Source organism: Buteo buteo, chromosome 5 (assembly GCF_964188355.1).
Source record: "Buteo buteo chromosome 5, bButBut1.hap1.1, whole genome shotgun sequence".
NCBI classification, from domain to species: domain Eukaryota; kingdom Metazoa; phylum Chordata; class Aves; order Accipitriformes; family Accipitridae; genus Buteo; species Buteo buteo.
Window position 1 is genome coordinate 4,407,428 of NC_134175.1, and position 27,303 is coordinate 4,434,730.

The 27,303-nt window shown below is 54.9% G+C and overlaps 1 protein-coding gene across 1 annotated transcript; it reads right to left on the reverse strand.

The window, feature by feature from the left end:
• Positions 1–1,165: 1,165 nt before the first annotated feature.
• PLEKHN1 (pleckstrin homology domain containing N1) lies at positions 1,166–27,303 on the reverse strand. The gene is made up of 16 exons (XM_075027290.1): positions 26,958–27,303; positions 25,158–25,257; positions 19,367–19,513; positions 18,908–18,988; positions 17,410–17,497; positions 13,940–14,064; positions 12,289–12,438; positions 11,808–11,888; positions 7,573–7,642; positions 6,964–7,118; positions 6,372–6,566; positions 5,562–5,822; positions 4,840–4,992; positions 3,862–4,074; positions 3,577–3,625; positions 1,166–3,180 (listed from the first exon to the last, which is right to left on the reverse strand). The coding sequence occupies exons 1-16, from the start codon at positions 27,035–27,037 to the stop codon at positions 2,987–2,989; spliced, it is 2,142 nt and encodes a 713-aa protein (XP_074883391.1). The 5' UTR covers positions 27,038–27,303; the 3' UTR covers positions 1,166–2,986.

A 27,303-nucleotide genomic window follows, 5' to 3' on the forward strand; every position in this document is an offset into this window, starting at 1 on the left:
TTGAGAGAGCGACAAATTTAGCCCAGATGTAGCTGGGGAGGAAAGTTGCCACTCTGGGAGCAGGGCAAAAAATTGCTTTAGAAGCTGCGTCACGTCTCTGCAGCGTTTTGAAACCAGGATCTCGCACCTTGCTACCGGTGGCCCGGTGCACGCGTGTGTCACTGTCACCGATCAACGTGATGGTGACATTGGAACTGGGCAGAGCTGCTCGCCGGGGGATGGACGCGCCGGGCTTCTGCGGCCAACACGTCTACCTCTTGCCTGGTTATTCCGTTTCTTGAGCACCTCTGGCTGCAGCACAAATACTTGCCATCTTTCCAAGCGCCAGCACCTTCCAGCGGCCGCTGCTGTGGGTTGCTGTCTTGCGTGGAGCGGTGTGCCTGTGCCTGCCCTGCTGCTCCCAGCCCTAAGAGATTATAAACCGCGGGCCGTATCCAGTTCCTCGCTGGTCTTCTCTGCAGAATAACCCTGCAGAGGCAGCCGGGACACCTGGTTTTCTGCCCAGAGCAGATGCAGGGACAGAAGTGGCCTCCAGGCATGTGGATGCAGTCCTCAGGATGGTCTTTCCTTGCCAAGCAAGCCCCGGCTGTGGCCGGCTCCCCTTCCCAACTGGCTTTGTTAAAAAGCGGCTGCCACGAAGCGAGGTCAGACTGACAAAACGGCAAAAACGGACCCAAACCCCCCCACTATCTGGCAGCCCGCGGAGGGCTCAGCTCCATACCTGGGAGTATGCCAGCGCATCCCACCCAGTTCACCCAGGCTTCCCCCAGGCTAGAGAGCAGACAGCACAGTCCATCCCAAGCCACAGCACGGCACGGGCATTCCCGGCTCCAGAAGTGCGTGGAGCCATTTGGAGTCACCGACTGACTTTTCCAGAGCGCCTTTCCAAGACACAGGGCCGAAGCAAAGTCTGATTAGCTTTGGCATTAAACCTCCAGCCAGGTCTCGTCGCCTGACAAGCGCTGGGGAGACTTTGCTCTAGGATTAGGAGTTTACAAGCGCCTGACCTGAACAAGAGTCAGCACTCTGGAAATCCTCCTGGACCCAGGGCCCCTAAGTAAGTCCTCGAGGGAGGAAGGGCTTTGGAAAGGACAGCAGCGACGGCCAAAAAAATCACCTCCATTAAACCAGATAATGGCAAAGAAAGAGAGAAGAAAAGAAAGTATTCCAGAAGAATGTGTATTGCAATTGTCCGGTCTCACAGAAATCCACCAGGGAACTTTTACAGCAACAGGGAGGGGCTTTTCCCTTTTGATACATTGCAGATATCACTGCTGAAACCCAATTAAAAAGATCATGGTGACCATCTTCAAAGTCGACGTGTTCATAGGAGCTCACGAGCATGGCTGCCTCCCAGCACATTATGTGCTTCTGATGTTCCCTAGTGCAATTTTGTTCTGAATAAATAGATCCTTTTGGGGTTAAGTTATTAGATACAAATCTTCCCAAAATGAGAGTAAACCTGAAACAAAACAATAACAGCTAGAAGACCCAAACCAACACACACGCGAATGTGCAGAGAGCTGCCCATTCTACAGTACTGAACGTCATCCACAGCTAGAAAATTAAATAGATCTTCAACTCAACCACATTTACACGTTAAATACATATAATCCACTCAAACCTTGCATGTAAACTTTGTTGGATACCTTCTGAAAAAAAAAAAAAGTAAGTACAACATAATACATAGATATTCAAGTACAAAGAGCTCCTGGATTGTTTTGTTTGCACCAGTAAAAGAACGAAAATAGAGATTTTGTTAATATGTTTGGTTTGCAGCCTCTTTAGGGAACAAAGGTTAAGAATTTGGAGCCTCAGGTAAAAAGATTTGGATTTGCTGCTGACCTTCTATGTGCTACAGGATCTGGCCTAAGAGGCTGGAAAACGATACCACTGAGACTCTGTCCTCTGTTGTTTGTGTCCTGGTCTTACTGCTGCTCTGGAGGGGGGAAGAGAGAGATTGCAGCCCACACTGGCATTGCTCTGATCACTGGGGAGTTACGGCTGTACTGCAGTTTGGATCACAGTGAATTTTCTTCCTTCCCTCCCTACCTAGTTATTCACAGACAGCATTTAGTGTGAGCCCAGTAACGTGCAGAGGGATGGGAGGAAAGGACGCAGTCCCGTAAGAGGAATCTAGGGCATCCTTTCCAGGGAAGACCTTGGTAAACACAAGCCACTTGGCATATTTGCTGGCAGCACGTTTCTCGATTCCATCTGCCAAGGTGTGAGGATCATAATATTGCAGGTCACCACCATGGTTTGGAGCCAGCACTGGCAGGAAAGAATTTTTTGCATGAAGTGGAAAGAACATCCCATTCTGCCGAGACCCGGATTTTTTTCTCCAACTCTGTCAGATAGCTCTGATCTTGCAGGAAGACAATCCTATGAGCACAGCTATTGCTACCAACCTTACATACCACGATGGGGCATGTCTCGCGCATCTTTGCAGACGTCAGAGCTCAATGGGGGAATGTTCAGCTTAACAGCTATTCTCGGGGATCAGTGGATCCTCAAAGTGACCAGTCTAAGGGCTCTGGTAAAAAGGGAAATGATCAAACTAATCCAGCCACCAACCAGCCCTTTTCTTTGGCCTTTGAGTGACTGCTCCGTGTGAACACCCGGTCCCTTTTATCTGAGGGAGCCTGACCAGCTTTTTGTTCTTCCTTTTATTTTCAGGAGGGCAATGCTGTTGCCTAGCCAGGGCTCCCCGAGCCGGGGCAGCCACAGAGCGCACTCCTTAGCACAGCACAGACGCTGCTCCTCCGGGTCCGCAGAGGCTGTCGCTTTTGTGCTTTGCCCCCATCCTCAGATTTAGGGGAGAAGTTTGAACTCCGGACCTGCCAGGACATGGGAACCAGCCTTTCGCAGAGCGGAGCAGGGCCCTTCCCCTTGCTTTGTACGCCCCAGGCTCCTCACCCTGGAGGGAAACCCAGCGAGAGAAGAGCGCGGGGGCTTTTCTGTGCCTGGCTGTGGAGACCTTCCCTCAAGCCTGGTAAAACTGCTGGCCGGGTGCTGGGGAGACGTGCGGGGTGTCCAGCTCCTTCTCCTCGGCTTCCCACAGGTTGTCATAGCTGAAGTCGCTCTGGAAGCTCTGGAGCTCGGCATAGTCGTGGTAGGCTGCGGAGTCGCGGTGCGGGCAGCTGGCCTCTGGCAGGTCGTAAGTGCCGACATTCCCATCTGCAGAAAAACGGACCGAAACGCTCAGAGAGCTCACGAGCAACCCAACCTGCCTTTTCCTTTGCCGGCAGAGAGTACAGGCGAGGGTCAGCATAATCGCAGCCCACACGCAGCCAGATCTGGGCAAAGCGGTGGAAGCTTAGAACAAACCACGAGCCCCCGAGCGTGACGGGTGGCCAGAGCCGGTGGGCAAGCGAGTGGAAGCCAAGACAAACGCTTCCACCAGACAGACACAGGTAAGGAGTAGGGTGACAGACTCGGTCCCACCACGGGGAAGCAGGAGGAAGGAAGGACACGCGTGAGTCCTCACGTTCCCTCTCAGCCCTGCTTCGAATGATGCTTATAGGGACAGACACTGGCGAGGAGGGGTGGGCTGCAGCCTCTCAAGAGTCTCACCTGGTGGCTGCAAGGAAGAGCCCAGACGTTCCTCTCGCAGAGAAGAGATCTGAAAAGGAAGAGACACACTGATGAGGATGACTTAGCACTGCAGTCCTGGGATACCGCGCACCCTCTCTCGGTTCCCCCATCCCTGCTCCCCAAGATGCACCCCATCACAGAGCAAAGGGCTCAGAGACTCCGCTCTTCCAGCCCGGAGAAAGGCAAGCCGGGACCCCTGCACCCTCATATATTCCCCTGCAGCCTGCCCAGCGCGGAGCACTAGGACTGCGGTTACAAACTCACCTCTTCAAGGTAAGAAGCGTCAGCAGGAGGCCGCAGCTGGAGACGGCATGAGGTGCCTGGGGTGCTGTAACTCAGAGCCGCAGGCACCTCTCTGCACTGACTGCTGGGCACGGGCTGGCAGTTCCTCTTCTGCAGGGAGAGATGCTGGGGTACCGGCATGGCTGAGCATCCGTTCCCCTGTGCTGAACCCGTCTGTCCGTGACACTGCAGGAACTTAACCAAAACAAATTCTAGATTTGATACCTGCGATGGAAAGCTGGGGAGCAACTCCCCCACCTGTAAGCCAGCCCTGCTACGAACAGACTTGGGCGAAACAAGGTTTTTCTGCCTGCCCTGCAAATTCTACTATGTTCCAATCCTGAAGGCCTTAGATGGGAAAGGAAGAATGGCTGCGAGTCCCTCGCAACGGCCCACAGAGGTAGTGGAAGTTGGCCAGATGTGAGGGTAGTAGGATGAAACCTACTGGCAGCTCAGGGGACGAGGAAGGACAGAGAGCGGTCGGGAAGAACCCTCCAAGGGAAGGGAGGACTTCAGCAGTACGGGGGATGCCAGCCACAGTCTCTTCCCGAGAGATGCGCAAAACCAGAAATGTAGCCTTTAATAGGCACTCCGTTATCGCAGCTGGAATTTTTGGGGGTGGATAAAGTGGTCTCTGTGCCTGACTCATCTCTAGTTTCTGTAGACTGGATCATATCTCAGTCTCTGCCTTTGTTTTGCGGTTTCTGGCTCTTCCTGGGATTGCTGCGACGCTGCTATCCAGTGATAAGCCAGGGGAAACCTGTTGCCCTCTGACTCTGTCCTGACTTGAAAAAACAGAGAACTATGCTGTGCCCTGTCCCACCCCGAAATGGAGGCCTCACGTTTCCACATCCCGCTCGGGCAGACAGCAGGAAAAGAAACGGCCCGAGGCACGATTTCTGGAGCCGAAAGCCTGCGCGCTGAGTCAGGGCCGTAACCAGCAGCGAAGGCGCAGGGTACCTCTTCCAGGATGCTGGAGCCTGCCACGCTGCGGGCACTGGGAGAGCTGGGCGTATAGGGGTCAGCGTACAGGGGGGAGCGGGGCACGGCCGGCTTCTCCAGGGAGCTGGAAGCTGTCGAGGGTTGACTTCCCACCAAGCTCCATCTGTTCAGCTAGAAGGCAGAATCGAAACGGGAACATGGCGTGCCGTTCCCTGCTCGCGACTCATCCCAGGAGGGATGGGAGCGGGGAATCTCCCTGCAATTCAAGTCCCAAACGCCTGCTCAGCCCTGAGGGATGGCGGGGCTGACTCCCGCCTGTGCTAACGAGGGGATTTCCCTGGGACTAAGGCAGATGCACACTCATCGAGGGGAGGGAAATACGGCATCACGCGCTAAACCATCGATGGACACATGCTGGAAAGCCCTCAGAAGAAGAGGCTGTGTCCTATGAAGTAATAACGCTCCTACTTGCAGAGCACCGGTGCTCGTGTTGCCTCAGGAATTAGTGCCCAGCATCTCAGGGCTCCAAGGGACGTTGCTCCATTTGCCGTGTTTAACCTCCCCTCCCGTCGGCCATTCTCAAATGGAAACGGCTTTCAACGCCCGCCCTACAGCACCTGCCGGGACAGCTATCCCCGCACGTAGCACCGTAAGGAAAAGGCGAACCGTGCACCGGTTCCTCCGCCGCTCGACCCTTCCCAGGCAGGAGGGCAGCCCCAGAGCATCCCAGCCCTCCTTACGTTGCTCAGGTCCAGGTGCGGCAGGGGAGCCGCCGGGCGCCGCCGCGAGCCGTGCGGGGAGTACGGCTCGTTGTACACCGGGGACAGGAGCTCGCCGTTGGGGTTTTCGGGAATGAGGCTGCAGACGGTCCTCTCCGTGTCCTGGCTGGGCGGCTGCTGGCCACACGGCCCACATTTGCCCTTGGACTTTCTGGCGCTGCCCCCCCTCCGCAGATCCTGCGCGGGCAGCCCGGTGCTTGGCCAGTTGGTCTGTGCCAGGGACTGAAACAAGAAGAGACAGACCCCGGAGCTGGTTCTCCTCAGACCCACCTGCAGCCGACGCGAGGCATCCCCCTGCTAGAGCCGCTGCCGCGGGCATCGCGCCGCGCTTGGGCATCGGCGCGGTCCTGCAGCCCTTCCCGTCCCCCACGTGCTGCTCTCCGGGAACGCACGCACCCCTGGACGTACAAAAGCCGCGCGGGGTCAGAGCAAAAGCCTGTCTAACCCATCACCTCCACCCACCCCCGGGGCTTTTACTTTGGGATTTCCTGACCTTTGAACAGTGCCATTTTGCCCTTTTGCAATCCGTCCCAACAATCCTGAGGCAGAGCGGAGTATTGGGCTGGGACTCTTCGGCAGACTTTTTTTTCCCTTATCAGCAATGACAAAGCTGAGCCGGGGCAAATACAGGCTCCGGGCATGGATTTGCTATGCCGCATAGCAAACACCGACCACCCGAGCTCAGCCCATCCGGGCACCTGGATAGATCGCTCCGCTCAAAGGCAACGTCTGTCCCCACATGCATCCCAGGCTTTTGGGGGGTTCACTTACATGGAGAGGCTGGGAATAGCCAGCGGAGACGGGGTCTTCGAGCACCCTGCTCTCAGGCATCAGCAGGAAGGGTTGTCCGTCGGGGAGAGAGCCACTGGTCTGGGAGACGTGCGTTAAGGTGGCCACTCTCCCTCCCGATGCCCAGGAGTTTGTACGGCCGTCAGAAGTGAGTGACCCTCTCCCGCTGCCGGCAAACTAGATGGGGAGAAGAACAGTGCGTGGGAACAGCCCTCCGCGTGGCTGCAGGCGCATCCCACCCTGACCCCATCCTGGCTGCGGCGCTGGCAGGGTTGGTCTCCCCGTCCTCGCAAGTCCCTGTTAATGTCCTTGTGCCGATGCCTCACCGCACGACACTGTCACAATCTGTGACCGGGGGCCTGCTTTTGAAGGAATTCAATGCAATAAATGCCTACGTAATGTAATATAGGGCTTTGAAATAATTTGCGGGGATCAGCGACTTCACGACAGCCTTCCAGCAGGGGACTTGAAGGCTGCTGCGTCACAGGAGTACTCACACGTGGCCAGAGATAGGACAGACGGGATTCCTGGGAGACATCTATTGATGACCATGCAAACCCACAATATCTGTTACCTGGCCGGGGTGTGGCAGCTTTGATCCCGAGAAACTCTCTGATCCGGAGAGGGAGGAGTCGGCATTTCGAAACTGGGCTGTTTTGAGACAGTAGAGCCACTCCTGGTAATCATCATAGCTGCGGCAGATCACCCGGATCGAATTGATTAGTCGACCTGTAAAAACATCACTCGCTGCTGTTACTGTGTTTGAGCGACGGTCCATGTTGCTTCCTTCAGAAACCCGTGGGAATCCCCTTTCTCCATCCCTCCCCACATTCTCCCGGGATCTGGAGACCCCGACACCGGCGCAGGGACAACGGGAATGCTCTGCCTTCGGTGCTGACCGTTTGCACCTGGCTGAACGCAGAACGGGGCAATGACAGATCTAAACGAGGGGGAACGCTGCGACAAGCGCTGCTGCTGGTTCCCAGCCTCTCCCTGCTAGCAAAGCCCTGCAGCCAGGGCACGGACCGTCCGAGATTTCCAAGCAGTTCAGTTCACAGAGCTTGGGTGCCGACGGGAGCGAGCACAGCCAGGAAGATAACCACAGCAGCTTAGCAAAACCAGCCCAACCCCAGAGACCTCTGTGCCTGCTGCCAGCATACCCCTTGGCATACCGGACACGCACCTTCTATTAAAAAGGAGGTTTTCTCATTCTCTTCAAAAAGCACTTGGATGGCGTTGAGCGGCAGCTCACCCTGTTGGAGAAAGAAGAAGGCTGAGGACCGCGCCGCTGAGCGCAGACACGTGGAGCGGTGAGGACAACGTGGCTGCCCCTGCCCGCTTGAGGGTTGGAGCATCCGCAGGCACCCGGCCGGCAAAACTCCGCTTCCACAGGGGCTTTCCCAATCAAGGAAGCCAAGAGGCTTTAGGAGCCTCCTGCAAAGTTTTGCCACCTTAGCTGGGAGCACGAGGAGGGGAGCCCACAGCTCAAGGCCGCTGGTGAGGATGGGGCAAGGCTGGCAGGAGCTTGGCTGCTCTTCATGCAGCGTGGGGAGAAAGCGCAGCTTGACCCCACTGGCAATCCCCTGGGGGTCTCCTGTGGGGAAGGGGAGGAGGAAGGGGAAGCTCAGAGCCTAAATTGCCTAAGCCGGGTCTGCAGGAGACGAGAGGCACCCAAGCTGCTGCTAATCTGGGCAAGGACTTGGGTACCTCTCTACTCTTATAGGCGTGCTGGAGAACTCTGTCTCCAGCAGATTGACTCAGCGTTGTCCTTCCCTGCTCACAGCTCGCTCTCCCACCACCAGCCTTATTGCAGGACCAAAGCCCCTGAAGCCAGCGTGACTGCACGAGCCGTTTCTGTAAGCTTTGTGCTTACAAAGTCCTTCCGGAGATCTGAGCTTGGAAAAACAGTCCTTCCCTTCTAGCTCTGTTTTCGACAGTTTCCCATAGTTTAATGGCTGACTTCTCCAGAAAATTTTGCAAACATGGTTCTGAATGAGGTTTTAGTTGCTGGACTGGGACTTCCAGCCTTGCAAACAGGAATCCCCACCATCCATACCCTGCAAAGCCTTACAAAGACATGGTTGAGCCCTGTAAATGCCAGCTGGTGAAACGTGAGCTCTCGTGCTATACGGCCCAGTTGTGAATGCCACTCCTGTGATCGGAGCGGGGTTTGCCCCTGGCAGGCACTGCATGTATGTTCCTATTAGCAGGGAGCTGAGGCAGAGAACCTAAAGCAGCCTGTCCCTGCAAAAACTGGAATTAGAAGATACCATGTGCTATTGCCCCTAAGTGCAATAGTACTTTTGCATGCACATCCACTCCTGTCCTCTTTGCTGTCACCCCGTGTCCCTTGGCCATTCCAACATTTGCCACGGGCATTGGTCTGTGCCAGCCCCAGCTCTCACGTGAGCTCTGTGGGACTGGCAGAACAGGTCTGCCTGTCCCAGACCTCTTCTGCTCTTCTGCTCTGCTGCCAGATGTCCTTTAAGTGTCATCACTGACACTTTCATTCTCTGGGATAGGCAACCTGGCAGAAGGGCCAAGGGTTTGTTAAGACTAGATTAGGATGTAGGTCTCCTCTTTCTTTGGGGCTCCCCGAGGTGAATTTTCCTTACAGAAATGGAACAAGAACAGTCCTGGGAGAGCAGCTGAAGCAGATTTTACACTGGAACCGTCTCACAGATGAGCTCATTGCTTTATTTCTCCTCTCTCTCATTCTCTGAGCAGGGGGAAACCAAGTCACACATAGTTCCTTTGTTCCTTAAGCTCCTGTTCACCTCAGCTGGATGTCACCCTAACCCTGTCTGTAGGCACGGAGCACTAGGCAGGGGAAGCTGGTGGCAACGGCCCCGGGAGCAGCTCCTGGCCAGGATGGCAAACACAAGGTCTGGGAAGAGCTCAGGAGATGAAATTCCCACCTCACGCCACTCTCCCCCATGCCCGGCAGAGGAGGAAACACAGAAAGCAGGAGCAAAGCCCTGTCATTTAGCCGAAGGTCCTCTCAAAAGGTGCAATTGGTCAGGATTCATCTGCCTAAGGTGACGGGCTGCAAAATAAGGTGTTTAGCAGAAACTCCTCATCACGTCCTCACTGCAAAGCTGTCCCGGCTGCATAGGCTCTGGGGAATGTGGCCGACATGACAGCTTTGCCACAAGGGAAACATGGAGCTCAACAGGGCGTCCGTGCTTTTTGCTGGCCAGCTGCCTCTCTGCAATAGCCTGTGGGCACACGCAGGCTTTTATGGTATTTCTCCTGCACCAAAAGCGATGGATGGGCTGAGCAGCACGGGAAAAGCTGACTTTGGGAGGGAAAGCTCACGCGACGCTCCGTCACTTGTTTTCCCCTATCGCCGTAAGAAACGGACTTGGACGCTTCAGCTGGCGCGGGTGCTGCGAGGCTGTGCATGGAAGGGGCCGGGGACGCCGAGGACGATGGTGTAGGGCTTCCCCCAGAAGATTCGGCAACAGCCTCCTGTCCACGGGAGGGGGCTGAAACACCCGGGGGCTTAAGTCCCACCAAGGGAAGCGCAGCAGCATCCCACAAATAACACGCACGTTGGCTGCAGAAAGCCCCTCCAGCCTTCCCCAGGCACGGCGTGAACCTGCCCCTCGCCTCCAGCAGCTCCCCCCTTGCTATTTCTACCTCGCCCAGGGCTTTTTCCCACCAGCGGTGAGCCAGAGCCTGCTGCTTTGGGTGAGCCCCATCCCGGCAGGCTCGGCCCCTGCCTTCCCCTTCCCTGTCCCACACACAAATTTGGCAGCGGCAGCTCCTGTGGTTTGCATGAAACTGAAGAACAAAAGGGCCGGGCTATTCCTTCACACACAAATTGTAGAGCTCGGCGCCTGCTCGCAGGGAAGGGAAGTTAATTTGCAGAAGCCCTCGGAGAAGGCTCCTGTGCCCTGACATGCCTGTGGAAAATCAGGTTCCCACCGCAGTGTCACAGGCTGGTGAATCACCTCCTGCCCGCGCTCTGCTGCGCAGAGCCCTGCCATCACCCCAGCGAGTGAGACGCCCAGGGACCACGGCTCATGCACCGTGGGAAGGGAAGATTGCACGGACAGGGCAGACAAATCTGGTTTAAGGTTTCAAAAGAGATGAGTTAATCTGAGAGCCCAGCCCAAGGTCCCCTTACATGGTGCCCCATTCCCAGAAGCTGCAAACAACATGTTCCCGAAAACAAGCTCTGTCTGAGGTGTGTCACACAAGCCACCAGCTGCTGGAAAACACCCTCCCCGCTTGCACTGGGGATGGAGGAGAGCTCTGACTGGCATATGTCCCCCTCACACCCCTTCCCATTGCAGGCACAGCCATCTCCTCCGGCCGGGGAGATGCTCTATGCATCTTCCCAGGGGTAGCCCTTGAATTAAAAGCAGCCCGCGTGGCTCGGGGCCTGATGTGGACACGGTGAAATCGTGTGAAGAAGGACTCCAGTGAGCTCACACTGAATTTCACAAGCCCTCAATCTCTGCAGGGTTTCCTTGCCACCGGCTCCTCTCTCAGTGACGGAGAAGGATGCTGCTCCTCTGAAGGAGCAGCTCGGCTCTGCTCGGTGGTGCTGCACGTGCAGGTTCACGGACAGTTCAGCGCTCTTTTCGGCACATTAGTTCTAGCACGGGGAAAACAGGGCCAGAAAACACGGGGCTGCCTAATAGCCATCGCGATGAAGTCTGAGATGGATGTTGGCCATCAAGCTTAAGGGCCACTCAGCCCGCAGGCAACGCGAATGCCCGTCTGTGCTGAGGCTCCCAGCGTTGCTCCTACATGCAAAGACACACCAGTGGACAAGAGAAGCTCGTCTCGCATCCCCCGGGGCACTCAAGCCTCCACATCCCTGCCGGCCCTTCCGCTGGCATGCCCAGACATCGCTCAGGGCCCTTGTTCCACAGAGGGAAAGAGCAGCAAACGCCGTGCGCCGGCAGCGGCCTCTCCTCTCTGCCCGCCAGCCAACTCACTGCTTTTGCCCTTCCCCACCAGCGTCCGATGCGCTGCCGGGATGCTCCCTGCTTCCAAGTGGTCCCGCAGAGAGGGGCCTGGGAAGAAAAGCCCCCGCAGGGCCACTCTCTGGGGCCGTTCCAGCTCCCGTCTCAAGCAAGCGAGCCAGGCTCTCTGCCAGCCTACCCACACAGAAACATGCCAGCCTCCCTCCTCCCAGAGACTGAGATTCCTTGGCAGCCAGCTCCTCTCCCCCCGGGGCTTTTGTAGGAGGGCAAGGTGTTTCTCATGGGAAGATAGTTTGCAACATCCCTCTGCCGGCTCACCTGCCAGCTGGCAAGGGAGCAGCGTGGAGGGATAAGCCCTTGCCAACACGAGGAGCACAAGGGAACCCAGGTGGAAGGGAGCAACAAGCCAAAGAAGTGCCGAAATAGCCGCTGTGGATGGGTAAAAGAGAGCAGGAAGGTGGTCCAAAAATGAACTTACCTTAAAACAGAGGCTGTTGCGCTCTTCAGATACTATGACCAGCGTGGACGGGTAAAGCACTAACAGCCGGTCATGCTGCTCCTTGGAAAGTAAAGAGGGAGAGGGTTCCCTGTGAGCAGCCAGACGGGGCTCAGATCTGGAGAGCCCTTTACTTTGTCTCTCTGACAGCAGCCTGAGGCAAGGGCTCTGGAAACAGCCGAGCTGCTTCCCCGCGACAGGGCTCCACGGGAGATTCCTGCCAGCTCCAGCTGCCAGCCCTGTCCCGCAACTGGTTACGCACGTGCTGTCCCCAGGCACCAACTGCTGGGCCGCAGGAGCAGTAACAAACCTTATCCCGTTTACCGGGATGTGGGTAAAATGCCCTTTCAGGGACCCATTGGATTAAGGCAGGAGGTAGGCAGGAGTCTGCGCCTCGTCACTGCATCCGTTGCCTTTTCTGAGCCGCGCTGGCAGGAGGTCGCTCCCCAGAGATGTGTCCTACCTGGAAAGGCAGATGCTGAAGCTTCACTTTGGAAACACAGAGGACATCGCCTAGGGATTCCCGCTGGGTCCCTCGCCACTCCTGGACGGGCATGTTCTGCACGGACCACCGCAGCTCCTCCTTCCCCATGGAGCTCTGCTTCCAGTCATTCTAGGGACAGGAGCAGAAATGAGAAGCAGGGTAGCCATGTCCTCCCCTAAGAGTTTAGCTAGCACATGGCCCATCTAAGGACACTTTTCAAGTGTGGCAGAAGCAGGAAAGAGTAAATAAATCTGTGCAGGGGCCAGTTTTCCAGCTGGGACTGAATAATCATACTTGCTACCTAGCATCATCTGTACATTGCCTTTCAAAGGGGAATACCTCTGTTTTACAAGTGGGGACACGGAGACAGGGAGGGAAGTAAAACAGCCCGCAGAGACTGGAAGAGAAGGCAGGTCTCTTGAATCTGGTCCTGTTTTCTAGGCTCCAGTCCCAGTCTCCGCCTCCAAATGTTTTGTAAACTCTAGATAATTGCACAAGCAGGCAACTGTGTGAGAATTTCTCTGAACTAGACTCAAACCTCTGACCCTTCAGAGGCTGTGGTGGTGGCACCTCTGGGTCACAGGTCTCCCTTTCGGCACACACGCCCTGCCAGGCTCTCTTGCAAAGCCTTTTCTTTTTGCACCCTTCCCTCGCAGGAGACTGCACAAAAGGCAAGCTCCAAAATCAGAAGCTGTGTGCGCGCACACACGCGGCAGAAACGCAGCAAGCTGTCGTCAGGTCTCAGCAGTACAGCACCTTTGGGGTTGCCATTCAGACTGAAATCCCACACTCGCTCCGGCGCTGGTTGCACAGACCCAAGACCCTAAGGCCACCTGAACACAAATACACGGTTCCTCCGTAGGCAGAGGAGTTCCCAAGCAAGAACACGTCTGTCCAGCGTGAGTAATTAGCATGTCTATCCATGGTTATTTTAGGGGTGGTGGAATAACTAAAGGAATCGAGAGCTTTGAGGTGTATTGCCCAGGGTCAGCTCTAGGCGCTGGCAAACAGGCAGGTCACACAGAAGCCCTTGCCACGCTGCTGCCCTGGCCCAGGCCAGCGCTCTGGCAAGGCTGGTACGTGCTGCTGGCAGAGAGGGGTCAATTCCCAGGCATCAGAAAATTACAGACCACGCACAGCCCCGGCAGCTGCTGGAAGTGGTACGAGTGGCACCAAAACCCCTGCGTGCCATGCCAGGGGGGCAGCTCCTTGACTGATTTAGTGAAGTGCTCAAGCAGCCAGCCTGGAAAAAGGGGATCAGGCCAGGAGTTAACCCCACATCTCCTTCCAATGTTTTGAAAGAGCAGCAAGCACAGCAAGGAGCATTTGGAAGGGGACCCGGAGCCCCTCTACCCTTCCATCCCCAGCCCTCTGCTCAAGCTCTCCAGCCCAGAGGAGGTGCCCAGAGCCCCACGGGGCACTCAGGATTCTGGAAGAGGAAGATGTTCGGTGAGCACCTAGAAGTGTTGTGAAAATGGCCGAGAGAGGCTGGCTGCAGAGATTATCCCTCCTACTGAACGCAGCAGGAGCAGTGCAGCATCCACCCAACCGGTCCAGCTTCCCCAGTCATTCGGCTCTGAGCCCACGGCACGGGAAACCCCCGCGCACCTCACCGTCCCAAGACACCAACCTGAGAGAGCAAGGGCAAGCCAAGGCTTCCTCCGTTCAGCTGGATCTGTTTCTCCAGGTGATAAAGCCACTGCTTCAGCTCTGACTCAGTAGGGCAGAACACGATAAGGGGATTCAGCAGAGGACCTAGGTATGCGAGACACAAGATGAGCTGCGCAGATAAGGGCACCAATTGCAGCACCAATAAGTAATTGCCTGGCCAGAGCTGTTATGCTCAGCACATCACACCATGGGTCTGTCGCCTGCGAGTGCATTGCGCTGTTGTCATTACGCTCCAGCGTTCCTGCCACCGCCTTGAGCACGTTGCCTCACATCAGCTCACCTCATGCAGCCACATCTAGCTCTGATCGCCAGCCAGCCACTTTTCAGGCCAAAACCAGGCCAAGAACAAAAATCAAAGGCAGTACAAAAGTCAGGCTCGAAGTCAATAGGCAGATTTCAGCTTTAAAAGTCACCAATAGTTCGTGAAAAGCATCTCTGCCGGCGGAGGCTATCACAAGGTGCTGCTGCAGACAGCCTAGCGCAACGCAAAAGTTTCATGCTATTCCTTAGTTTCACTTTGGCATTCTATACGCAGAACCGGTAGCTTTCTGACACTGTTTATTTATTGCTTCGTCAAATATAATCTGTGCCAGACAAGCTGAAACTGCCCTCAGACATACTCTTGAAGGGAGGAACAGCCCTATATCTTGTTGATTTTAATGTTTCCAGCTATCATTCGCTTAGTAGCGTGAGCAAAAAAGTCTCACACACCCTCTTGCTACTCACTGCAGACAACCTAGTGTTGTTAATAATCATTTCTGGCAGGCTGCAGAAGGCATGTTATGATTAATAATTTACCAGTGATCTCATATTAAACCATATTTGGTGCATGCTCAGTAAGATCTGGCTTTGCGGGACTTGGAAGTATTCAGATAAGCAAGTGCACTGGATAAGCATGATACTTTGCCCTTCTGTGGAGTCTTTTATCCCATAATTCCTGCATTATTTAAGAACAACAGTCAATTAAGACTTTGAAACACCTCTGCCTGCCGGGAAATGCACCAATACAAAGCAGAGGTGGGGAAACTGAGGCAGAGACTCCCTGAGTGACTTCCCATAAGTCACTCCGTTTCGATCCATTACGGTAATTACGTGTCAAGCATTACTGGCCATCTAAGTGTCTATGTACCACTGTAGCTTTGGAGTTCTCTCGTCTCCCCTTGCCTTGGTTCCCCTGTCTTTGCAATGGAGGTAAAGTGATTCCCTACTTTATAGAGCTGCTGGGAGGGCATAAAGGTGCTAGCATTACCTAGATATTCTGGCAGCTCTGAATACTTCTGTGGGCATCCAGGCCCTTCTACAAACAGCAGGAATTTTGCTGGCAGGGCACGACCCTTAACATGGCACTGCTTGCCATGCCTTTCGGATGTATCCTGAGGGCTGTTCGCGTTGCCACAACTAACCAGGGCCCCGGAGGAAGAGAAAAGGAGAAAAGAGACTCCTGCCTAAGCCTGAAGCCTGAGACATGCCTGAAGCTCGTGCAAGGAGCTGCTGGGGAGGCTGTGAAGCAGAGCCTGAAAGGCTGCTGCTAATTCAGTTGCTGCCATTTCCCTCAGCCCCCAGGGCACGTTTGCGGCAGGGCCGTGACACAGCCGCGCTGAGCAACCTGTGCCGGCCTTTGTGCTGTTTTCTTCCTCCCTGTCCTTCCTCTTTCCTCGCGAACGCTTCCAGAGCAACATCGGAAGCAAGAAAGCCCCTTCCTGGAGCAGCGGCAGGTTTTTTTCCCCACCCAAATCTCTGTCCGGAGACACTAAAAAGCTGCAGCATTTGCAGGTGAGGCAGAGCTAGCTCAAGGTGCTCAACAACTCCACCAGCATCAGGGGCTGTGCAAGAGATGGACCGCAAAGCCAAGGTGACGGCCAGCCGCCGTCCGCTTGTCCGTGCCAGTGCACCAAGGGACGGTTTTACACGCTGCCGGGCTTCCTTCTCGTGCTTCGCCTCCACATTTCCAATGATCGTGCCGGCATCTTCTGACGTACTGAACTACCCTAGAAAGTAGAGTTCATGGGGAACTACTGGGGCCACAGGATTTCACAAGAGAATGGATGCGTGTCTTTTTGTGTTTCAGAATCACGAGACGAAAGACTTCCACCCTGACCCTCTGTGGGGCCTCGGACAAGGCTCTTATCCCCTCCGTGCCTGGATTTCTCCTCCTCTAGCAGAAAAATAAAACTGCTCCACTGATCTCTCGGCAATCCTAAATATCGCTACCTCCCTGGTTTCTTCGTGTCACTGCTTCCCGATATATACAGCACTCTCCGTCAGAAAGGCTTTGGTCTGTTCTTTCCCTAACCGGGACACAAACCCAACAAAGCTTGAGGCAATTTTCCACCCAGCGACGCTCCTACGTGTTTTCATACAAGCAGAACAAGTCCACCCGCCCCGGTGCAGGCACCCCTGACAGGTTGTGCCTGGGAGAAGTTTTCTTTCATTTTACAGACTCCCAAAAAGGCTTGGAAAGCCCTGCCTAGTACAGTGTAACAAGACCACAACTCAGCAGTCCTTAAAATTAATGGGTCATTTGTACCAGCTCCTTTTTTACAATTTATGTAATTTTTTTGTTTGAGTGACCATTGTATAACTTTCTCTCTAACAGAGGACACCAGAGTACACAGACAGTGGGCCTAGGACACAAATAAGCTTTCTTGGCTCTGTATCGTTACTGGGTTATTTACTCACTTCTGTGTACTTCAATGCTTTAACTGCCACTCCTGGGGGCTTGCGACTGCTGTAATTCAGCAATGACTAAGCCCAGAGAAGCCTCCAGCCAAGCTGCAGACAGGTTGTTATCCCAGGAAAACTTTCATAAAGCAAGATCCCTCAGAGAAAAGTTTAAAAAGTTTGTGGAGGCAGGAGTGCTGGTGAGGGACGAGTTGGTAAAGTGACATTGGGTCCTGATAGCACCGGCCTGGCATTACTGGAGGAGGCAACTCACCTCCCGGCACTGTTGCCCGTCCTGTCTACTTGAGCAGCGCCGTACATCGGCACGCACAGCGCTGCACGCGTGCCTGCTCGGAGTCACTCCCTGGCTTCGGGGTTTATATGGGAACAAGAGGTGGGAGAAGGGGTTTTATCCCATTCCCTCGTTCAAATGTGGTGCACAAAGAGCAAACGACTGGGCAGAAGGGGGAACTGTCACCGTGTGTCCTGAGTATTAACCAGCTGGAGCACAGGACCATCCTTCCTCTGCGCTCCCTACCCAGTCCCTTCCCTGCCTGCAGCCCTGGGCATCACCGTCCAGGTGTTTAGGAGCAGCGAAGCCTCAGAGGGAAAGATACAAATGCTGGGAGGAAAAGCTTCAGTTCTCTGCAACCTCTTTCCACAATGTGGTTCTCGTCTGGGACTGGGTCAGAGCGGGACAAAGAGCAGCGGCAGTCGTGATTCATGCACCCTCTGCTCTCTGCTCAAAGCAAACGAAGAGGCACCAACCTGCAATGCGGAAAGCGTGCTCCTCCTGCCCGGTGCTCTTCCCGTGCTCAATTTCACACACATTCAGCTCTTTTAAAGGCAGCAGTCCCTGCATAAGAAGAACACGCCATTATTTAGGGGGGCAGCCCGCAGGCAGGCTTTGCAATTAATGACCCTTTGCTGTAGGAGACTGGAAGAAGACTCGTGGCTCACAGTGTTAGACTTGAAAATGTTGCTCTGAGGCGAAACATTTGGGACTTCGATCCAGCACGCTTCCCAGAGGAAGCAGGTTCAGCAGTTCCCTGGGCACCGTGGGGCCACTACTACAGCAATCCTCTGCCAAGCTCGCAAGAACTTTCTTTGTATTCCAAGTCTTTCAGCTTTAAGAGAAACCTCAGCAAAACAATGCTGATTTAACACAAGAAAGCCAGAAGATGGAAATGACCATAAAGCAAAATTGAGCTGTCCAGTTTCTATACTCCAGTTCTTCAGAGTCCCACCATAACGAAGCACAGGAACAGGTGACAAGTTTGTGCTCCCTGTCTTGGGCTTTCTGAACAAGGACTTGAAAAGATGCTAATTGCTGTAATGCCTAGGGATCAGTACTGGCACATTAATTCTTTTTTAATTCCTCTAAAATTAATAAACTAAGGAGCTGTTTATAAAGTAAATGGGAGATTTTGTAATATTGTTTGTATTCTGACGTGTCTTTTCAGTTGAAGGCTGGCTTGCTGGATGACTCAAGAGATTGTATTGGCATATTGCATTAACCTCAAGTCACCTAGAAGACAATAAATCTTTTCTAAAAGGAATGAACTTTACAAACTTTTACAAAACAGCCATGCTCAGTTTTAGTTCCTCTCTTGTGCAGAGGGAGACCATATTCAGGGCTTCTCATTTGTTCGGTTGTGATTTTTCAGCTGCATGTGCAAAAACAGCCTATTGCCTGTAATTCACCAGCATCGTCAGGTTAAAAAGTTTGATGGTTTGCTGGGATAGCTCCCCAAGGCTTCCCTCAGTTTTTTCTTTCCACCCTCTCCCACGTGCCTCTCTCTCTGCCCTGCCGATGAAGAACTCCCCCTTGGTTCAGAAGCCAGGGCTGAGGCCGGTGGGATAGGAGCTCTGACCCTTGCCGAGGCACAGCTCTCTGTGCTTGGCACTGTACACAAAGATAAGTCCAGGCAGCCAAAACACCTCCCATCCCTAGTCCCACCTGCCAGCCCTGCACAAGCCCCTATGCCACCTCTATGGGGTCCTTTATCTCTGCCCACAGGCAAGGCCAAGGACCCAGGTGAAACTGAGGTTGTCTGGGTACAGTCCTTAGGAAGAAACGCTCTCTTCCCCCAGGAGCTTGGCATCCACGGGAAGCGACTTGCTGAGATTACCTAGAGGAAGCCAACGGCAGCCCCAGGAGCAGAGCTCCCTCCCTTGTCGCATCCCATCTTGCCCAGTGCCCCCAGTTTGGCCATACTGCCCAACTCCCCAGTGCTTTCCCCGGCGTGTCCGGCTGATGCCCTACCTGGTAGGTGAGTCCGTTGGAGCCCACAGACTGGAAGTACAGGTAAGACTGGAACAGCTCCAAGAAGCAGTCGTTCACCTCCTGCAGAAAAGACACATTTTGGGGTTTATCTCAGGACGCCTTCCTCCTCCCAGCTTCACTCTACATCTCAGACTGGTCTGTGCACAGAGAAGCCAGTGGTCACTTATCCAAGGGCCACCACCGCATCTCTGCTGGTGGATCTGCTGCCAGCCCAGCAGCTGAGCGTGGAAGCACAGCCCAGGTCCCCACTGGGATGGGAGCCGGTGGGTGCCAGCCGGTAGCCATGCCCCATATGGCAGCAGAAGTCCCTGGACCACGCAGTAGCCCAAGAAAGTCTCCGTGTGTCACATTTCTCAGAATTACTCTTTACTTCCCAGTCCTACAGGGTCACTCCGCACCTGAGAAGAGAAACACCCACAATCAGGTGCCACAGCTTACCTGGCAGTGCTGGAACTTAAACTTGACCTTGGAGTAATAGATCATTTTGCCCAGATTCCTGACAACTGTTTTCCTTCGTCCCTTCTTGAACAGGCTGGGGAACCTCTGGTCCAAGTTTTCTTTCTGGTTTTCCTGGTTCTGAATATTCTGTACCAAGGATTCAGGAAAAACAAATCAGAGGCGGTGGAAGGTGGGGGCCTGATGTCTGGAAGAGATGTTCACAGAACGTCTTCCCAGAACGGCTTCCTCAGAAAGGGCAGGTGCCTGGGCCGGGCTGTTTGTTGGTGGGTCTCCATGCCAGCATGGAGCTGGGGTTCAGTTACTGCTGGAAGGCTGTCCTCCCTGGGCAGGAGGAGATGCTGACCTAAAGGGAGGCTTTCTGGGTTGGGAAAGAGGGGCTGCAGAAGCACATCCTACATTTAGGGTCTCCCAACTCCATGGACCACCTCCTGCCATCCTAATCAAATTCACTGGAACAAGGACCGATCGAGACTAAGCAAACTCAGCTTGCCTTCCACTGGGGTTAGTGGAAAGGTTTTCTTTGCTCTAGTACCACCTGGATTCCTCAGCTCTCCCATCTGCTCAGATCCCTCGGTTTCTCTAGGTGCAGTCTGTTGTTTCAGGTGCCCAGACAATTTTGAGGCAGAGTCCCACAGCCATAAAAGCACTGCAAGGCACTGAGTCGTGAAGCCGCTCATCGTCAGTGCAAAAAGCTGAGGGAAGCCAGCAAGCACTGCGGGAGAGCAAGGGCTGATGTGAGAGGGAGATAGCGCTCAGGGCTACGGGCTTCCCAGATTTCCTGCATTTGGGTTAGATGGAAATTCTTCCTTCTGCGCAGTGGCACAAACCCACATCCCTGTGGCACCCCACTGCTCGCAGCACGGGGCTGCTGCTGCGCTGTCTGGGCACTGCATAAATCCCAGGGGGGAAAAGCTCTCCCTGCAGTTTCTCTGGGAAGAACATCTTTATTTCTGGGGGTTGGTTGATTCCCCTGGGGAGGAGGGAAGGGCTGTATCTCAGCGAGGCCACAGACATCACCGATTCCCCCCCAGGTCTACACCCCCACTTGCGTATCTGAGCCTTAAATGTCAGCTTTGTTAGACACGTCACGGACTCTGGGTATTCGTTCCCAAGCAAAAGAGAAGGGTAGGTGGGAGACGCAAGGTTTTCCCCGCTGCTCAGTCACCAGGCTGTGAGCCCACCTGGCTGGGACCCCACTCTGAGCACTGGTGGCCGCATTGGCTGGGGACACTTCCCACGGCCACGCAGGGGCTGGGAAGCAGGGTATAGCGGTGGCACGTGGCTCCCGGGGGCTCATACGCTTCAGCCCAAACAGCATTTCCAGGAACGAGCAGGGGATCGAGCGACAGCCCGTCAACCCGCAGCCAGGGCGTTCCAGCAGCCAGACCCAACCTGTCTGGCTCGCGTGTGCCCGCTGCCCGCACGTCGTCGTGCCAAGGAGACAGCTGCGTAAACCCCGTGATAAATGACGAGCCAGCAGAGCTAACCAGATCTGTTTTGCTGGGGCCCTCCATGACTCACCCCTCCGGCATGAGATTAACCCTTCTCCTAACCCTGCCAGGGGACATCGGGCCAGAGGGGAGCTGGTGAACCAGTAACGGGGACCTAATGCCGTCGGGACCCTTCCACCTGCAAAGCCTGGGGTTCCTTCCAGGGCCTCACTGGATTTAGGTAACTCTTTTTAGGACATTTCTCTGCTCAAAGTCTCCCTCCTGCTTTTCCAGCCGGCTCCGGGCAGTGCCCGTGAGCGCGTACCCAGGTCCTCCCCTGGAGGTGGGAACCTGCTGCCTGCCAATTAATGGTCTCACTGAGAGGCAATTAAGCGTAGGAAAAGATTACATTTGTGCTACAAGCCGCTGTCAGAACAAAGAGCAACTGATCACCTGACAGCCGTGACAGCAATAACAAAACACCGCTCTGGTAAGGGCAGCAACCAGCAACAGGGAGGGGGGAGAGGATAAAGTAATGAAATTACGGACAGAGCGATAAGCAGCAACGCCAGCTTACCAGCTGCCTGGGCGATGCTGCTGCCTGGAACGTGGCAGCCAAATTCCCCAGTAATAAGGAAGGCCCCCAAGAAGCAAAAGCAACGTGGGAGCTGTGAATCCAGCAGAAGTTTTGGCAAAGAGCTCAGCTAACCTGCCAGCTTCCACAGGGATCCTCTCGGGATCAGGAGGGAAAGAGAGAGCTTCTGCTGCCACTGTTCACGTGGCAAGAAACAAATTAAACGGAATCCCTCCCTCTCCCAAACAAGCATCTAGCAGCCCCAGCTTGCAAGGCTTTGCAGCAAGACTGAGAAGAAAGCTAGATTTAGTGGCTAAGCGTGGCGGCATCTCCAAGACCATGGTCAAAAAGGGATCATGTCACTGAAATGACAGCAGACACCGTCCACCTGTGCCACACCAGTCTTTCAAGTCCTGGCAGTCTTGTTACTTGTGGTCAGGTATTGTGGTTTTGCAGGAAGAATTGGGACTGTTCAGATCTTTTTTTTTTTTTTCTTTTTTTTTTTACCAGGCAGGTCTCTCCTGGTTTTTTTCCTAGCAATTTTATGTCCTTCACTGGGGTGCCACTGTTAAACCCCAAACGAATACAACGTACGCGTATGTGCAAGGAGAACTGCCCTCACAGCTTTCCACAGGTTCCTGCCCGCATCTCAGGAGAGCAGCAGCAGGGAGCTGGACATCCCTAAATCCAACAGCTACCCCAAGTCCTGGGTAAAAGCAAGCACAGCCTGTTGGTGCTGCACCAGGGGCAGCAGTGACACCCACCTCCTACCTGCTGCTTCTCATTCCAATACTGTCCAAGACGGTTACAAAAACAATCCCCGTTTTTCCTGCCGTGGAGCTGAAGCCCATGGGAAGACCCACGGGTCAGGATCAGGCCCCCGTTCCCAGGCAGCGTGCGGGCAACGGCACGGCCGAGCGGGCTCGCAGGTGGCACGGGCAAAGCGGCCACAGCTGCCACCTCCAATTCGGTGGTTTTCTCTGCGAGGTCGCTTACGCGGGGTGGCACAGAGGTGGCATCGGAAACCATCCTGCCCTGGCTACAGAGGGAGCCTGGGGGACTGGGCATGAGCTCATCTGTTTTGTCCATCTGCAATTTCTGTGGTTTCTTTGTCCCCCACTTGGAGAAGTAGGCTAACTAGCGCTGGCTCAGGCTTTCTCACTCAGAACAAAAACCCTTTGTAAGGTTGACGGTGCTTCCCATAAACTCCTCATCATCTGCTTAGGTACAACGGCAATTTCCCAGGATGCGGAGGACTAGCCTAAACGCAAGCTCTGGAAAAAACAGCTCCTGCTGAATCTCAGATGTCTCTGGGCTCAGACCCACGAGTGCATCCCTGCCCTCTCTGAGACGGGTTTATAGCCACCAGCATGGCCTGCATCTGGCCACCCCCCAAAAAACGGCACTGGGAACCCCACAATGTCCTGTGAGAGTCGGGGACCAGAGCTGTCACAGCCTCCTCCACGAGCATCACTTATCTCCCTGGCCCACGCACCCCCCCAAAACCGTGGGGATGCCTCAGGGTGCAGCCAAAATGAAAGGGAACTAGCATTTATCATTCCTCTGAAATCCTCCCCAGCCAGCTATTTACTCCCCTGGCTGGGTTGTACTGGTGACAAGCCTTCTCCTCCCCCAGCCCCATCCCGACCAGCACCGTTCCCGTTAGCTCAGCTATCCCGCTGGGTGTGAGGCAGCGCAGATCACTGGAAACCTGGTTTCTCTCAGGATTTGGTGAAGCAGCGGGTCTCTGGCAGTGCAAGTGCCCTGACATGTTTTCTCGCTCTCCGTCTCGGATGCCTCATCCTACAGGTAGAGCAAGTTAATTATTAACCTGCCTCAGCCCCTGCAGACCCCAGTGACTCCCAGCTGAATCACTAACCCTGGCAGCAGGAAAAGCTCAGCCTTGCAAGGCTGGTGCCCTGGGGCTCCAAAAGCTGCTGTTTAATGATAAAAGAAACAAATGAGAAGCACCACTCTTCTGGCACATCCTCCCCCCTCACTTTTGTTGAGGCTTCGCAGAAGCCGTAACTGGGAAGTACTGGAAACGGGGCAGAAGGCTGGTGGGAGCCAAAGGCTCCGGCTTTGCGTGCCAGCCGCCCATGGCAGGGTCCAGCGGGGCGATGGTTTTCGGGGATGCCACTTGCCCCAGTCCCAAACTGCCTGCCATGGCCAGAGGTTTGGCAACCCCATCTCCTCTGAGATTGCATCAGAAGAGTCCCATGCTGAGGGCTCCTCTCCAATCTGGCCCCCGCAGCAGCTGGTCACCTCCCGCTTTCAGAGGTGTTTCTCCTAAAAAGACAGGAGTGGGAAAGGGACTAAGCCAAGGCTTTCTCCAGGCCACACAAGAAGCTTGTGGCTGAGCAGGGTGTTTGAATCCCATCTGCCCCAGGCGAGGGTAACATCTAAACAACTGCTCCACCCTCCTTCCTTCCCTGAAGAGATCCCACACTCTCTTGGGCTCCCAAATGAATAATCTCCCGGTGACCTTTGTTCTGTCGGCTTGCAGGATTCATTTTCCAGGATCCGCTAACATGACAGCTCTCCCTGCTTCCCCAGGGGAATTATCCAGGATCCATCCGGGACCTGGTCCCGTCAAGTGCTGCCCAACCGTTCTGGATGCCAGCTGAGTCCCACAGGGAACCATGCCCACGCCACACGCCCATCACTCTCGCTCACGAGTAACAGGCAGGTCCGTGAAACATTCCCAGTTCTGCTGTGCTTCCCAGCTGTACAGTTCAGGACGCGTTCCCCACGAGAGAGGACGGCACTCACCCACGGCCACCTCGCAAGCCAGGAGCAGGATCCCCGTCCTGCACCCTTCTCAGGCTCACATGAGGAAAAGCAAAGATCCTTTGGGCTGGAAAGGGCCAACCTGGGAGCAGCTGAACGGAAAGGGACTGCAGGGTGCCTGCTTGCGGGGAGCAGACATTCGAATCTCTGCAGCAACCCAAAGTACACGAGCAGGGCTGCTCAGAACTGGGTCCTGCACTACACCAAGCCCTTGACAAGCAGCTCATCACCAGTGAAATACACCTAGCCAGCGGCTTGAAACTGAAGAGATAATGTCCTGCTGCTGCCCTTCTCTGGAACAACCTCTGTCTAGCTGTGAGCCTCTGCCTCAGTTTCCCCTTCCCCCCCGTATCCCCATAGCCTATTTGCCACGCAGCGGTGGAGATGCATGCACAGTACAGCCCAACAGGCCCTGAAGCTCGGTCCACGTCCCTGGCCCACCCGACGGGACCGAGCAAACGTACCGGGATTCATCGATTCACCTCTGCTTTCCCTGAGCAGTGCTGGGAAATGGGCCATATGGCCACAAGGCTGGTACATGCCTGGGACAGACATGCCCTCCCTGATTACCTTCCCAAGGCTTATTGCTAATACACTGCCTGCTCCGTCTCATTCCAGCGTGGGAATGAATCATCTTACCTTTGAATGCTCGCTCTAATTTTCCCTTCCTCCACAGGCTACCCAGAAACAAAAGAACCACGAGCAAAGGAGGGGGGGTGAGATATTCCCACCACGCTGCCTGCTTTGCTCTCAGCACGACCCTCCCGCCCCGTCGCACGTTTTGGCTGATGGCAGGTGCCCTCAACACCTGCATGGGGACCCTGGAGCAGACGTGACCTCCATCTCCTTGAGATAGACCTGCTGCTACCCCCAGATCCAGCCCCATCGTCCCTCTTACGCACAGCGCTGTCCTTGGGGTGGGGGGGAATAATCTCTGGGAGCAGTGGGGAGGGGGGTTGGATGTGTTTGTACTTGCCTTTCCTGGAATATACTGCAGGATTTTGTCTGTGGTCGTATCTCTCTCCTGCCCGCCTTCTATACCAAAAAAGCTGGGCAGTTTTTTCTTGCCATTTTGTCTACAGAGGGGAGAAAAAAAACAAAACACACATGCAAACACAGTTCTAGGCTGATGCATAGCAAATTCTGCCCAGAAATAAGGAAGCCAGAAAGCTAAGTAAGCAATTTGTCACGGGCTTTCTAATCATCCCAGCCCAGCAAAGGACTGATAAACCGCCTGGGAGAATTGTAATGGGGTTTGTGCCGCACTTGTTGGCGTTTCTTTGCTTTTTTACATGTCTTTGCATAACCAAACAATCAGCTAGGCTCATCGGTGTCTCCAAATCAGCAGAGGGACCAGATGTTCCACTGCAAAATACAAAGACCAAATCCAGTCCTGACAACTACTCCAAAGCCCCTGGAGTGGAGATGCGTATGTACACATACACCAACATATATTCACGAACAGGTTTTATTTCTATCTTTGTGGTTTTCCTCCCTCTTTCCTTCCACTCCCAGCAAGGCCCCCGGCTTCTCCTTGCATGCACACCATTAACGAGCAGTTACCGATGCCGTTTAAGAAGCACTTTGCTGGGACCTCCCAGCAGTCGCTCTCTCTTTCAACCAGATTGCAGCGTTTAGTTGAGCAGAAAGCGGGCTTATCTCCACGGAAAGCCACGAGCGTGGGAAGCCGGGAGTCAGTGGGGACAGGAGGTGCTCTGGGGTTTGGCTGCTCCGCTGCCATGTCAGCTCTCCGGGCTCCAAATTCCCCAACTGATCCCCTCTCCTTCACCCCACAGTAGCTCCACAGACTGCTACGGGTTTTCTCCCAATTTATAGCAGCACAGGAGGCCGGGGGGGATGGTTTCAGTGTCTCCTCTTGATTAGAAACCCCTCAGCCTCACGGAGTTTAGGGGGTTTGTCTCAAAGCCCAGAACGTATGCCGAACCCGACGTAGATGGGGCCGGCAGGTCCGTCAGGAATCATCCTGGGTCCCGACAGAGCTCCTTTCCAGCCCAGAGCGCTCAGGACGGGGAGGGCTCCGCTTCACGGGCGCTTAGGTACCAGCAGCACCACTTTGACTGGGCTGATGGGAGCACGGCAGCGGGAAAGGCAGCGTGCAGGGAATTTTGCCCCGCACTCCCTGGTAGACTTTATTTTGGGACAGCCGTCCATCGTTGTGGTACCTGAACGCTGCCCTGGCCAGCCCAGCACCAAAGTTCCCGGAGGATTTCACAGACATTCGCTGTTGTGTTTTCCTTCAGGATTACAAGCGCAGGTCAAATTGTACGGGCAGAATGTCGGGATTTGGGGCTTTCTCTCTCAAGTAAGAGGAGCGTGAATGTTGTTTTTTCACCCCACAGCACCGCAGCTCGGGGTGCCGTGAATAAAAAAAAAATCGCAAGTGAAAACAAGGAGTGTCAGGCGTTCTGCACCTTGCCCTGCCTGTCTCAGAGAGGGGAGTTTTTAATTTGCAAAGTGAAATGAAATAAATGGCGTTTCTCCTCGGGGCAGTGCCGTCGGGATATTCCGCCGGCAGAGCCCTAGAATTCCTGCCCAGGCACTCGTGGCCAGCCGACCGCGTTTGGCACTGCCCGGCACCCTGCGAAACCACGCAAAAGCCCGATTCTGCCGAGCACGTAAATAACTCCCGGCTTTCCCGAGCGGGACTCAGCCGCTAGCCCAATTCTGCGTGGTGCATCGCACGGGAGAGAAAAAACCCGCGGGGAAACCAGCACCCCTTGGAAAAGCAGTCCAAAGTAAAAGCCAGCGTACTTACTCTTTCTTCAGCGAAGGCTTCCTTCGGAAAGAACCTCCGAGCCTCCCAGGTGCCTGAGGAACGCAAGTTATGTTCCCCATACCGGCAAGGACTGGAAGGAAGCAGCGGGGAGGTTTGTGCCTCCGTGCGTGCGCGTGTGTGTGTCGGGCAGACGCTCCCCTTCCGCCGGGACTCGGGTGGGTGTGGGCTGTGGGAGGCTTTCGCCTGGGGTTCCCTGCTCCTGCCCTTCTCCTCCGCCCACGTTTTGGGAAAGGGGGGGGGGGGCTGGCAGTGGCGGTGCTGGGAGGAGCGAGCCAGGTAAGAGGCAAAAAGCAACCCCCTTCCCGCAGCGGGGGGACAGGCAGGG

Bases quoted from the DNA above. Each gene is read 5' to 3' on its own strand.
- PLEKHN1 (XM_075027290.1), bottom strand. From the start codon at position 27,037: ATGGGGAACATAACTTGCGTTCCTCAGGCACCTGGGAGGCTCGGAGGT. The intron at 14,065-17,409 runs GTTGGTGCCTCT...TCGCATACCTAG, and splicing joins GCACGCTTTCCGCATTGCAG to GTCCTCTGCTGAATCCCCTT. The intron at 5,823-6,371 runs GTAAGTGAACCC...TTCTTGTTTCAG, and splicing joins GCTATTCCCAGCCTCTCCAT to TCCCTGGCACAGACCAACTG.